Source organism: Panulirus ornatus, chromosome 9, assembly GCF_036320965.1.
Source record: "Panulirus ornatus isolate Po-2019 chromosome 9, ASM3632096v1, whole genome shotgun sequence".
In the NCBI taxonomy this organism is placed as follows: Eukaryota; Metazoa; Arthropoda; class Malacostraca; order Decapoda; family Palinuridae; genus Panulirus; species Panulirus ornatus.
Genome location: NC_092232.1, coordinates 33318360 through 33331792, shown reverse-complemented (window position 1 = coordinate 33331792; position 13433 = coordinate 33318360). Strand labels below are relative to the sequence as shown.

The 13433-nt window shown below is 40.9% G+C and overlaps 1 protein-coding gene across 2 annotated transcripts in view; it reads left to right on the top strand.

The window, feature by feature from the left end:
• The window catches only part of Ptp69D (Protein tyrosine phosphatase 69D), a 669136-nt gene that overhangs the window by 83730 nt on the left and 571973 nt on the right, over positions 1-13433 (top strand). For both annotated transcript variants that reach the window (XM_071664992.1, XM_071664991.1), the window contains exons 6-7: positions 3251-3405; positions 8711-8820. In XM_071664992.1, the coding sequence (XP_071521093.1) occupies positions 3251-3405; positions 8711-8820 (265 nt within the window). The remainder of the gene's footprint in view (positions 1-3250; positions 3406-8710; positions 8821-13433) is intronic.

The following is a 13433-nucleotide window of genomic DNA, read 5'->3' as shown; positions in this document are numbered from 1 at the left end:
CATTCACTGAGAACCAATCACTTTCCTCTCTTCCTACTCGTACACATGCCTTACATCCTCGAAAAAATCTTTTCACTGTCTCTAACAACTTGCCTCCCACACCTTATATTCTTAATACCTTCCAGAGAGCATCTTTACCAACTCTATCATATGACTTCTCCATATCCATATCAATCTAGAGTTTACTTTCTTACACTCTACCACATACTCTCATCGCTCCTGTTTCAGAAGTAGTGCTACTCCTTCCCTTGTTCTTGTCCTCTCACTAACCCCTGACTTTACTCCCAAAACATTCCCAAACCACTGTTCCCCTTTGCCCTTGAGCTTCGTTTCACTCAGAGCCAAAACATCAAGGTTCCTTTCCTCAAACATACTACCTATCTCTCCTTTTTTCTCATCTTGGTTAATCTGAGCCTTCCAGGAGGATGAGCACTCCCTGCATGACTTCTTCTGTTTCCCCTTTTAGAAAGTTAAAATACAAGGAGGGGAGGGTTTCTAGCCCCCGCTCCCATCCCCTTTAGCCGCCTTCTATTACACATGAGGAATGCGTGGGAAGTATTCTTTCTCCCCTATCCCCAGGGATAGGGGATATCCCATATACATATATTCACATTTGACTCGTACAACTCATTCTTCATAATTCTAGATCTTTCTGCAGTGAGCACCGTGTCCTAGCCCTTTTTTTTTGGCAGAATGGTAGGAGCAGGATTTATTTATTTATTTTGCTTTGTTGCTGTCTCCCGCATTAGCGAGGTAGCGCAAGGAAACAGACAAAAGAATGGCCCAACCCACCGACATACACATGTATATACATACACGTCCACACACGCAACTATACATACCTATACATCTCACCGTATACATACATATATATACATACACAGACATATACATATATACATCTGTACATAATTCATACTGTCTGCCTTTATTCATTCCCATCGCCACCCTGCCACACATGAAATAACAACCCCCTCCCCCCTCATGTGCGTGAGGTAGTGCTCGAAAGACAACAAAATCCCCATTTGTTCACACTCAGTCTCTAGCTGTCATGTAATAATGCACCGAAAACACAGCTCCCTTTCCACATCCAGGCCCCACAGAACTTTCCATGGTTTACCCCAGACGCTTCACATGCCCTGGTTCAATCGATTGACAGCACGTTGACCCCAGTATACCACATCGTTCCAATTCACTCTATTCCTTGCACGCCTTTCACCCTCCTGCATGTTCAGGCCCCAATCACTCAAAATCTTTTTCACTCAATCCTTCCACCTCCAATTTGGTCTCCCACTTCTCCTTGTTCCCTCCACCTCTGACACATATATCCTCTTTGTCAATCTTTCCTCACCCATTCTCTCCATGTGACCAAACCATTTCAAAACACCCTCCTCTGCTTTCTCAACCACACTCCCTTTACCACCACACATCTCTCACACCCTATCATTACTTAATCAAACCACCTCACACCACATATTGTCCTCCAACATCTCATTTCAGGCACATCCACCCTCCTCCACACAACTGCACTCATAGCCCACGCCTCGCAACCATACAACATTGTTGGAACCACTATTCCTTCAAACATACCCACCTCCGCCTTCCGAGACAATGTTCTCGACTTCCACACATTCTTCAAGGCTCCCAGAACCTTCGCCCCCTCCCCCACCCCATGACTCACTTCCGCTTCCAAGGTTCCATCTGCTGCCAAATCCACTCCCAGACATCCAAAACACTTCACTTCCTCCAGTTTTTCTCCATTCAAACTTACCCTCCAATTGACTTGACCCTCAACCCTACTGTACCTAATAACCTTGCTCTTATTCACATTTACTCTCAGCTTTCTTCTTTCACACACTTTACCAAACTCAGTCACCAGCTTCTGCAGCTTCTCACACAAATCAGCCACCAGCGATGTATCATCAGCGAACAACAACTGACTCACTTCCCAATCTTTCTCATCCACAACAGACTGCATACTTGCCCCTCCTTCCAAAACCCTTGCATTCACCTCCCTAACAACCCCATCTATAAACAAATTAAACAACCATCTAGACATCACACACCCGTGTCGTAAACCTACACTCACCGAGAACCAATCACTTTCCTCTCTTCCTACATGTACACATGCCTTACATCCTCGATAAAAACTTTTCACTGCCTCCAACAACTTGCCTCGCTCATCATATACTCTTAATAACTTCCACAGAGCATCTCTGTCATTTCTAGCATATGCCTTCTCCAGATCCATAAATGCTACATACAAATCCATTTGCTTTTCTAAGTATTTCTCGCATACATTCTTCAAAGCAAACACCTGATCCACCCATCCTCTACCACTTCTGAAACCACACTGCTCTTCCCCAATCTGATGCTCTGTACATGCCTTCACCCTCTCAATCAATACCCTCTCATATAATTTCCCAAGAATACTCAACAAACTTATACCTCTGTAATTTGAGCACTTACCTTTGTCCCCTTTGCCTTTGTACAATGGCACTATGCAAGCATTCCGCCAATCCTCAGGCACCTCACCATGAATCACACATACATTAAGTAGCCTTACCAACCAGTCAACAATACAGTCACCCCCTTTTTTAATAAATTCCACTGCAATGCTATCCAGTAGATAGAAGTATTTGGTAGAAACATTTAGGCAGAGCATTAGGTAGAAGTGGGTAAGAATATTAGGCATTAGCATTAGGTAGAAGTAGTCTTCAGGAACATTAGGTAGAAGCCTTTGCAAACACTGCACTAGAGTTGCCCACTGCTAGTGGCCTGTTAAGGGTGAGGAATTAAAGGATAAGAAACAGCATGTGTTTCACTAGATATGGAGAGTCTATTGCCTTGGGCAATTTTTGAGGGAGTTCCAGTTGTGAACCGGCATCAGAGACATAGATAGATAGATAGATAGATGGGTATGTAATCGCATAATTGCATGTTTTGTCTCAGGTGAAATGTAAAAAAGTGCCATGTGAAGACTTTTTGTGAAATTTTTATGCCCTTTATTAGTCACCCAAATATATTTGCATTATACTCACTTGAATTGCTAGATTGGCCTATTTAGTTTATTTTTAGTAAGTGGGCATTTTCATAATACCCTAAGAGACATACTGTCACTTATGTGTTTATATGTAAGCCTTACCATTCTACAGAATTAGTTTGTCCTTTCTTTGGCAGTATATAAGTTTAGAGGAAATTGAAATAGAATTTGTACAAGTTTGTGTAAATATATAATTATCCTTTTCAGGTTTAGTATGGAGACACACCAAGAATCAAAACTCCACTTATCAGATTTAGTGATTGATAATGTCACTCTGAAAGACAATGGTACATACAAATGTGTAGCTTCAAATGCTGTTAGCACTGAGGACTCAATTGGTGAACCAAATCTTCTTGTCCAAGGTAATTTTATTTTTGCTCTTTTTTATGAGACTTTCCCTTTATTTTCTTTATGGAAAAGTGAACCAGGGAGAAAATTGCTTATAACCTGTCTGTGTAATAGGTAAGGCTATATTCTATTGAGTCAAATGTCATACTATATAATAGATTTGTAACTTTCTCTTGAAAAAACATTAGTCTTGAATGACTTGACTTCAAACATTCAAGAAAAGCACTGTTTTGGCTAGTAGAGGTTAAACTCGCTTAGGCAGGAGCATTCCTTTGTGCTTGTAAAAGACATTTGGCTTTTCATGGAGAGTTTTCTGTCCTTTAATTGAACAATTCGATTCCTGGTGTTGCTTGTGGACATTGTCTTGTTGACTCTTTTTCTAGGGTGAAAAAAGATTTGCAGAAATTCAATTGGGATCATCATGATTGTTGTTTTTTTTTTTATTTACTATAATTCTAAAGGGATTGCCTCAAATAGTGGATAAAGAGGTTGTTGAACTTGGAAAATTTTGTTGCCTCACTAGCCTCACAAATAAAACAGCCATCTTTCCCTTACAATGTATGTAAACATATCAAGCTGCCTTTTAATCCTTTCACTGCTATGGACATAAGTGTGATGTTACATTGCATGGTGTTATGAATGTCAGTGTTCAAATGTGATTTCCTTTCTCAAATCATATTTCCTTTGCTTATTGCCTTCTGCTTGTTACCCATAGTTGACAGCTCAAACAAAGGATAGGTCTCTGGAGTGTCTAGGATACTTAGGTACCCATTTGCTCATCATGGTGGAAAGTTATTTCAGTCTACAGTAGCTCACCTCCTCCTGCTGAAGCTAGCTCCCATTTTAAGGCATGTGGGTGTTGATATACCCTTGAAAATGCACCCTGTGCTAGATGAATTTTATCACAGGAAAGAAAATATGTCAGATTCTGATTTTTCTGTTGAACGGTGTGAAATCTGAATATATAACTTAGTTGATGAGAATGAGGGAGATTTGTGTGAACTAGCTGGAGATGGGAGCATGGGGCAATACATAGCGATGTATGTGAATGCACCAGTTTTGCAAGAACAGTCATCTGTTTTTTTAGTCAAAAAGCAGTTGTTTCATGCCTGAAGTGGTAGAGGATGTGTGGATCAGGTGTTTGCACAACCCCATCTATAACCCATGCCTTGCAACATTGTTGGAACCACTATTCCTTCAAAGATACCTATTTTTGTTCCGAGATAACGTTCTTGCCTTCCACATTCTTCAACGCTCCCAGAACCTTCGCCCCCTCCCCCACTCTGTGACTCACTTCCGCTTCCATGGTTCCATCCGCTGTTAAATCCACCTCCAGATATCTAAAACACTTTACTTCCTCCAGTTTTTCTCCATTCAAACTTGCCTCCCAGTTAACTTGCCCCTCATTCCTACTGAACTTAATAACCTTGATCTTATTCACATTTACTCTCAGCTTCTGCAGTTTATCACTCAAATCAGCCACCAGCATTGTATCATCAGCGAACAACAACTGACTCGCTTTCCAAGCCCTCTCATTAACCATGGACTGCATACTTGCCCCGCTCTCCAAAACCCTAACCACCCCATCCATGAACAATTTAACAACCATGGAGACATCACACACCCCTTCCGCAAACTGACATTCACTGGGAACCAATTACTTTCTTCTCTTCCTACTTGTGCACATACCTTACATCCTTGATAAAAACTTTTCACTGCTTCTAGCCACTTACCTCCCACACCATATACTCTTAATACCTTCCACAAAGCATCTGTATCAACCCTATCATATGCCTTCTCCAGATCTATAAATGCTACATTCAAATTCATATGTTTTTCTAAGTATTTCTCGCATACATTCTTCAAAGTAAACACCTGATTCATACATCCTCTACCACCTCTGAAACCACACTGCTCTTCCTCAATCTGATGCTCTGTACATGCCTTTACCCTCTCTCTCAATACCCTCCCATATGATTTCCCAGGAATACTCAACAAACTTATACCTCTGTAATTTGAACATCACCTTTATCCCCTTGGCCTTTGTACAAAGGCACCATGCATGCATTCTGCTAATCCTCAGGCACTTCACCATGAACCATACATTCATTGTATATCCTTACCAACCAATCAACAACACAGTCACCCCCCTTTTTTAATACATTCCACTGCAATACCATCCAAACCCACTGCCTTGTCAGCTTTCATCTTCCGGAAAGCTTTCACTACCTCCTCTCTGTTTACTAAACCATTCTCCCTAATCCTCTCACTTCACTTACCATCTTGACCAAAACACCCCATATCTGCCCCTCTATCATCAAACACATTCAGCAAACCTTCAAAATACTCACTCCATCTCCTTCTCTCTTCACCACTACTTGTTATTACCTCCCCAGTAGTCCCCTTCACCAATGTTCCCATTTGTTCTCTTGTATTATGCTCCTTCCAAAACATCTTTCCATTTTCCCTAAAATTTAATGATACTCTCTCACCCCAACTCTCATTTGCCCTCTTTTTCACCTCTTGCACCTTTCTCTTGACCTCATGCCACTTTCTTTTATACATCTCCCAGTCATTTGTACTATTTCCCTGCAGAAATCATCCAAACACCTCTATTTTCTTTTACTGACAATCCCAATCCCTTTTATCTGCCCACCTCCCACTTTTCTCATGCCACAGGCATCTTTTGTACAAGTGATGGCATCACTGCTTCCCTTAATACATCCCATTCCTCCCCGACTCCCCCTTCGTCATTTGCTCTCACCTTTTGCCATTCTGCACTCAGTCTTTCCTGGCACTTCCTCACGCAAGTCTACTTTCCAAGCTCACTTACTCTCCCCACTCTCTTCACCCCAACATTCTCTCATCTTTTTTGAAAACTTGTACAAATCTTCACCTGTTCCTCCACAAGATAATGATCAGACATCTCTTCAGCTGCCCTTCTCAGCACATTAACATCCAAAAGTCTCACTTTCACACGTCTATCAATTAACACATAATCCAGTAACGCTCTCTGGCCATCTCTCTTACTTACATATGTATACTTTTGTATATCTCTCCTTTTAAACCAGGTATTCCCAATCACCAGCCCTTTTTCAGCACACAAATCTATATGCTCTTTGCCATGTCCATTTACAACACTGTACACAACATGTACACCAATTATACCCTCAACTGCCACATTATTTACCTTTGCATTCAAATCGTCTATCACTATAACCCGGTCTCGTGCATCAAAGCTGCTAACACACTCGCTCAGCTGTTCCCAAAACACTTTCTTCACATGATCTTTCTTCTCATGAGCAGGTGCAGAGGCACCAATAATCACCCATCTCTCTCCATCCTCTTTCAGTTTTACCCATATCAATCTAGAGTTTACTTTCTTACACGCTATCACATACTCCCACAACTTCTGCTTCAGGAGGAGTGCTACTCCTCCCTTTGCTCTTGTCCTCTTGCCAACCCCTGACTTCACTCCCAAGACATTCCCAAACCATTCCTCCCCTTTACCCTTAAGCTTCATTTCACTCACAGCCAAAATATCCAGGTTCCTTTCCTCGAACATACTACCTATCTCTCCTTTTTCTCATCTTGGTTACATCCACACTCATTTAGACACCCCAATCTAAGCCTTCAAGGAGGATGAGCACTCTGCATGATTCCTTCTGTTTTTATGTGATTATAAAGATGCTGTATTTGTTTTGCTGTACTTATGTGTGTATTTAGAAAGATTTTCCTTCATATGGAATTATGGGTGATAATTGTAGAATACTGTCAGAATCTGAATTAGTATGTTGTGAGAATCAGGCAAACTAGAAACTATTCCTTGAGATAAAAACAGTTGAGAAGCATTGCTTTAGATGAGAAGGATTAACCTCATGGAGCACGGATTTTCGCTACTTCATGCTCTTTTTTGAATTTTTCTTCAACTCTTACCCCAGGGTTTGCAGGGTGGTCTTGTCATCGATAGAAATGTAAGTTTTGTGGAATGAAAAACTGTTTCTGTGGTAAAGTATCTTGTGAAATTTTTTTTAGGTTAAGTTTCCCACCTGAACTTCCTCTCTCTTTCAAAAAGCCTTTCTTTATGCAGACATTGACCACTACTGAGTTGATTTCCATGTTCTAAGAAATACGAGGCAGACCAATATTGAGCTGATAGCCAGTGGGATGATGGTGTTAATGTCATGTAGGGATTGTTGATTGTTTTCTGGGTAGTCCCAGGACAAACCTGTAAGCAGGCTGCTGGCACCAACTATGTGGTTAGCATAGGGTGAGTTATTAATCTCACCAGAAGGCAGTAGCTTGGCATTTTCTAACTGTTGAGGATCGCAGAAATTCTCTCAAGGCTCACAGGACACTGCCTCAGAGAGAGACAGTTGTCCATTTTTCAAACCTTACATTTTTTTTTCTGTTTTAGACTTGCTCAGTGGTTCATTCTCAGGAAATAGATCACCATTACATTATACATAAGTGACTTATATGGTCAAAAGTTTTATGTAGGCATATTGCACATTGCAGCATTTTTCCTAATGGATTTTGCAGGCAGGAGAGTTAGTGGATTGAAGCTCAAAGAAAAGTAGAGAAAAATATTGTTTTAGGAAGGGTATGTACTCTATAAGACAACAATGTTTACTTAGGTGATGTGGAAAGGATGATAAGAAATGTGTATTTTTGCACTTTGGTAATAATCCCAGGAAAGACTAGAATTGATGTGAAAAGATGGAATTAAAAATGAGTGAATGATAAGAAATGTGCATTTTTGCACTTTGAATGGTAATAATCCCAGGAAAGACTAGAATTGATGTGGAAAGATGGAATAAACAATAAAAGTTTATAATTAAAGTATAATAAAGGAGGAATATGAAGTTCTGCTCGTTCCATGTTGTTTTGAAGAGTTTATGGGCGAGCAGCTTTTCTATATGGTGGGGAAATCATGAAGAATGTTGATATAAAGGAGAAAGCAAGAAGTGATAACGCTGGAGAAAAATGTGCTCTTGAGACATCAGTTGATAAAAGAACAGTTAAGTGAATGCAGTCATCTTGAACAGAGAATGTATGTTTTAAGATTAATGCATGGATAGAGTATCTCTCAAGTAAGTAAATTGGTTGTAAATTTGATTAGTCACAGATAAGTTGGAGGGTTAAGGGATTAGGTAAGTGAGGGAGTATTGAAGTAAATGGGAGTAGCTATAGGATGATGGATATGTATTAACTGAGGTGAAAGAAGACATTTTGTAAAAATCTTTCCACTTTTTAATACTAGAAGTAATGAAGTTTGGTACAGTTATATTTTAGGTTACAGTATTTGTTTTTTTGCAGATTTACCTGAGGTGAACTTGACAAAGGTTCGTGCTATTGGGACAAGTGAGATTCAGTTAGAGTGGTCTGTAAAGGACAACAATTCTCCTGTGCAGCAAACAAAGATATATGTAAGTTGTTATTTCTTTGGTCTTTTTGAGATTTGAACACAAAATTTAGATTGTGTGATTTTTAACACTTGCAGGGTATAGGGTAGGGAAATTCTCCCACCTGACAGATTCTGATTCTGGAATTCTTGGGTATTTCATGCAGTCACAAAATATATCTTTTTTATATTTATTACATTTTATTCATTATACTTGATTGCCGTTTCCCATCTCAGCGAGGTAGCACCAGGAAACACAAAGAATGGCCCACCCACTCATATACACATTTTTTTTTATATACTTGGATGCTGTCTCCTGCATTAGTGAGGTAGCGCAAGGAAACAGAAAAAAGAATGGCCTAACCCCCCCACATACATATGCATGTACATAAACGCCCACACAAGCACATATACATATGTATACATTTCAACGTGTACATACATATACATACACAGACATATACATATATTCACATGGACATATTCATTCTGTGCTCAAATTACAGAGGTTTAAGTTTGCTGAGTATTCCTGGGAAATTATATGGAAGGGTATTGATTGAGAGAGTGAAGGCATGTACAAAGCATCAGATTGGAGAAGAGCAGTGTGGATTCAAAAGTGGTAGAGGATGTGTGGATGAGGTGTTTGCTTTGAAAAATGTATGTGAGAAATACTTCGAAAAGCAAATGGATTTGTATGTAGCATTTATGGATCTGGAGAAGGCATATGATAGAGTTGATAGAGATGCTCTGTGGAAGGTATCAAGAATATATGGTGTGGGAGGTAAGTTGTTAGAAGCAGTGAAAAGTTTTTATCGAGGATGTAAGGCATGTGTACATTTAGGAAGAGAGGAGAGTGATTGGTTCTCAGTGAATGTTGGTTTGCGGCAGGGGTGCGTGATGTCTCCATGGTTGTTTAATTTGTTTATGGATGGGGTTGTTAGGGAGGTGAATGCAAGAGTTTTGGAAAGAGGGGCAAGTATGCAGTCTGTTGTGGATGAGAGAGCTTGGGAAGTGAGTCAGTTGTTGTTCGCTGATGATACAGCGCTGGTGGCTGATTGATGTGAGAAACTGCAGAAGCTGGTGACTGAGTTTGGTAAAGTGTGTGAAACAAGAAAGCTTAGAGTAAATGTGAATAAGAGCAAGGTTATTAGGTACAGTAGGGTTGAGGGACAAGTCAATAGGGAGGTAAGTTTAAATGGAGAAAGACTGGAGGAAGTGAAGTGTTTTAGATATCTGGGAGTGGATTTGGCAGCGGATGGAACCATGGAAGCAGAAGTGAGTCATAGGGTGGGGGAGAGGGTGAAAGTTCTAGGAGCATCGAAAAATGTGTGGAAGTCGAGAACATTATCTTGGAAAGCAAAAATGGGTATGTTTGAAGGAATAGTGGCTCCAACAATGTTATATGGTTGTGAGGCGTGGGCTATAGATAGAGTTGTGTGGAGGAGGGTGGATGTGCTGGAAATGAGATGTTTGAGGACAATATGTGGTGTGAGGTGGTTTGATGGAATAAGTAATGGAAAGGGTAAGAGAGATTTGTGGTAATAAAAAGAGTGTGGTTGAGAGAGCAGAAGAGGGTGTTTTGAAAGTGTTTGGTCACATGGAGAGAATGAGTGAGGAAAGATTGACCAAGAGGATGTATGTGTCAGAGGTGGAGGGAACAAGGAGAAGTAGAAGACCAAATTTGGAGGTGGAAAGATGGAGTGAAAAAGATTTTGAGTGATCGGGGCCTGAACATGCAGGAGGGTGAAAGGCGTGCAAGGAATAGAGTGAATTGGAATAATGTGGTATACCGGGGTTGACGTGCTGTCAGTGGATTGAAGCAGGGCATGTTAAGTGTCTGGAGTAAACCATGGAAAGTTCTGTGTGGCCTGGATGTGGAAAGGGAGCTGTGGTTTCAGTGCATTACACATGACAGCTAGAGACTGAGTGTGAATGAATGTGGCCTTTGTTGTCTTTTCCTAGCACTACCTCACAATTGCGCGGGGGTGTGCCATTTCATGTGTGGCGGGGTGGCAGTGGGAATGGATGAAGGCAGCAAGTATGAATATTTTATTTATTTATTATACTTTGTCGCTGTCTCCTGCGTTAGCGAGGTATCGCAAGGAATCAGACGAAAGAATGGCCCAACCCACCCACCTACACATGTATATATATACACATCCACAGACAGCAAATGTACATACCTATACATCTCAATATATACATATATATACTCACAGACATATACATATATACACATTTACATAATTCGTACTGTCTGCCCCTATTCATTTCTGTCACCACCCCACCACGCATGAAATGACAACCCCCTCCCCCTGCATGTGCGCCTTTCATTGACCCCGGTATACCACATCGTTCCAGTTCACTCAGTTCCTTGCACGCCTTCGCCCTCCTGTATGTTCAGGCCCTGATAACTCAAAATCTTTTTCACTCCATCCTTCCACCTCCAATTTGGTCTCCCACTTCTCCTCGTTCCCTCCACCTCTGACACATATATCCTCTGTCAATGTTTCCTCTCTCATTCTTTCCATGTGACCAGACCATTTCAATACAACCTCTTCTGCTCTCTCAACCACACTCTTTTTATTACCACACATCTCTCTTATCCTTTCATTACTTACTCAATCAAACCGCCTCACACACATATTGTCCTCAAACATCTCATTTCCAACACATCCACCCTCCTCCACACAACCCTATATATAGCCCATGCCTTGCAACCATATAACATTGTTGGAACCACTATTCCTTCAAACATACCCATTTTTGCTCTCTGAGATAACGTTCTCGCCTTTCATACATTCTTCAATGCTCCTAGAACCTTCGCCCCCTCCCCCACCCTGTGACTCACTTCCACTTCCATGGTTCCATCCACTGCTAAATCCACTTCTAGATATCTAAAACACTTCACTTCCTCCAGTTTTTCTCCATTCAGACTCACCTCCCAATTAACTTGTCCCTCAACCCTACTGAACCTGATGACCTTGCTCTTATTCACATTACTCTTAGCTTTCTTCTTTCACACACTTTACCAAACTCAGTCACCAACTTCTGCAGTTTCTCACCCGAATCAGGCACCAACGCTGTTTGTCAGCGAACAAGAACCAACTCACTTCCCAAGCCCTCTCATCCACAACAGACTACATACTTGCCCCTCTCTCCAAAACTCTTGCATTCAGCTCCCTAATAACCCCCTTCCATAAACAAATTTAATAACCATGAAGACATCACGCACCCTTGCCAAAAACCAACATTTACTGTGAACCAATCACTTTCCTCTCCATACTCGTATACATGCCTTACATCCTTGATAAAAACTTTTCTGCTTCTAGCAACTTACCTCCCACACCATATACTCTTAATACCTTCCACAGAGCATCTCTATCAACTCTTATCATATGCCCTCTCTAGATCCATAAATGCTACATACTACTCCATCTGTTTTTCTAAGTATTTCTCACGTACATTCTTCAAAGCAAACACCTGATCCACACTTCCTCTACCACTTCTGAAACCACACTGCTGTTCCCCAGTCTGATGCTCTGTTCATATGGTACATATGGTAGGGATATTCAATGTATGTATGGTTCATGGTGAGGTGCCTGAGGATTGGCGGAATGCATGCATAGTGCCATTGTACGAAGGCAAAGGGAATAAAGGTGAATATTCAAATTACACAGATATAAGTTTGTTGAGTATTCCTGGGAAATTATTTGGGAGGGTATTGATTGAGAGGGTAAAGTCATATATACATATATATACATAAACACCCATACATGCACATATACACGTGTACACATACACAGATATATACATATATACACTTGCACATATTCATACTACCTTGCCTTCATCCATTCCTGGCGCTACCCCATCCCACAGGAAACAGCATTGCTTCCCCCTGCTTCAGTGAGGTAGTGCCAGGAAAAAAAGACAAAGAAAGGCCGCATATGCCCACACTTAGTCTCTAGTTGTCATGTGTAATGCGCCAAAACCACAGCTTCCTATCCACATCCAGGCCCCACAGACCTTTCCACGGTTTACCCCAGACGTTTCACAAGCCCTGGTTCAGTCCATTGACAGCACATTGACTCCAGTATACCACACTGTTCCAGTTCATTCTCTTTCTTGCATGCCTTTCACCCTCCTGTATGTTCAGGCCCCGATTGCTCAAAATCTTTTTCACTCCATCCTTCCACCTCCAATTTGGTCTTCCACTTCTCCTTGTTCCCTCCTCCTCTGACACATATATCCTCTTTGTCAGTCTTTCCTCACTCATTCTGTCCATATGTCCAGGCCATTTCAAAACACCCTCTTCTGCTCTCTCAACCACACATTTTATCTCCACACATCTTTCATACCCTTTCATTACTTACTTGATCAAACCACCTCACACCACATACTAAAATATTTACTTTTTTAGGATGTTTGTTACATGTGATCACTTCCTCTTATGTAGCTACTCCTTGTTATTTTGTCCCTGCGACTGCATTTATACTGTATTCATTTTTCCATCTGACATTTTTTTCTATGATTACCTCATTATTCCTTCCTTTCAAGATAACTTTTCTAAGATCATCACATTTCTACCACTTCTGAAACAATGTTGTTCCTTAATATTGCTTTCTTTTCACTTGG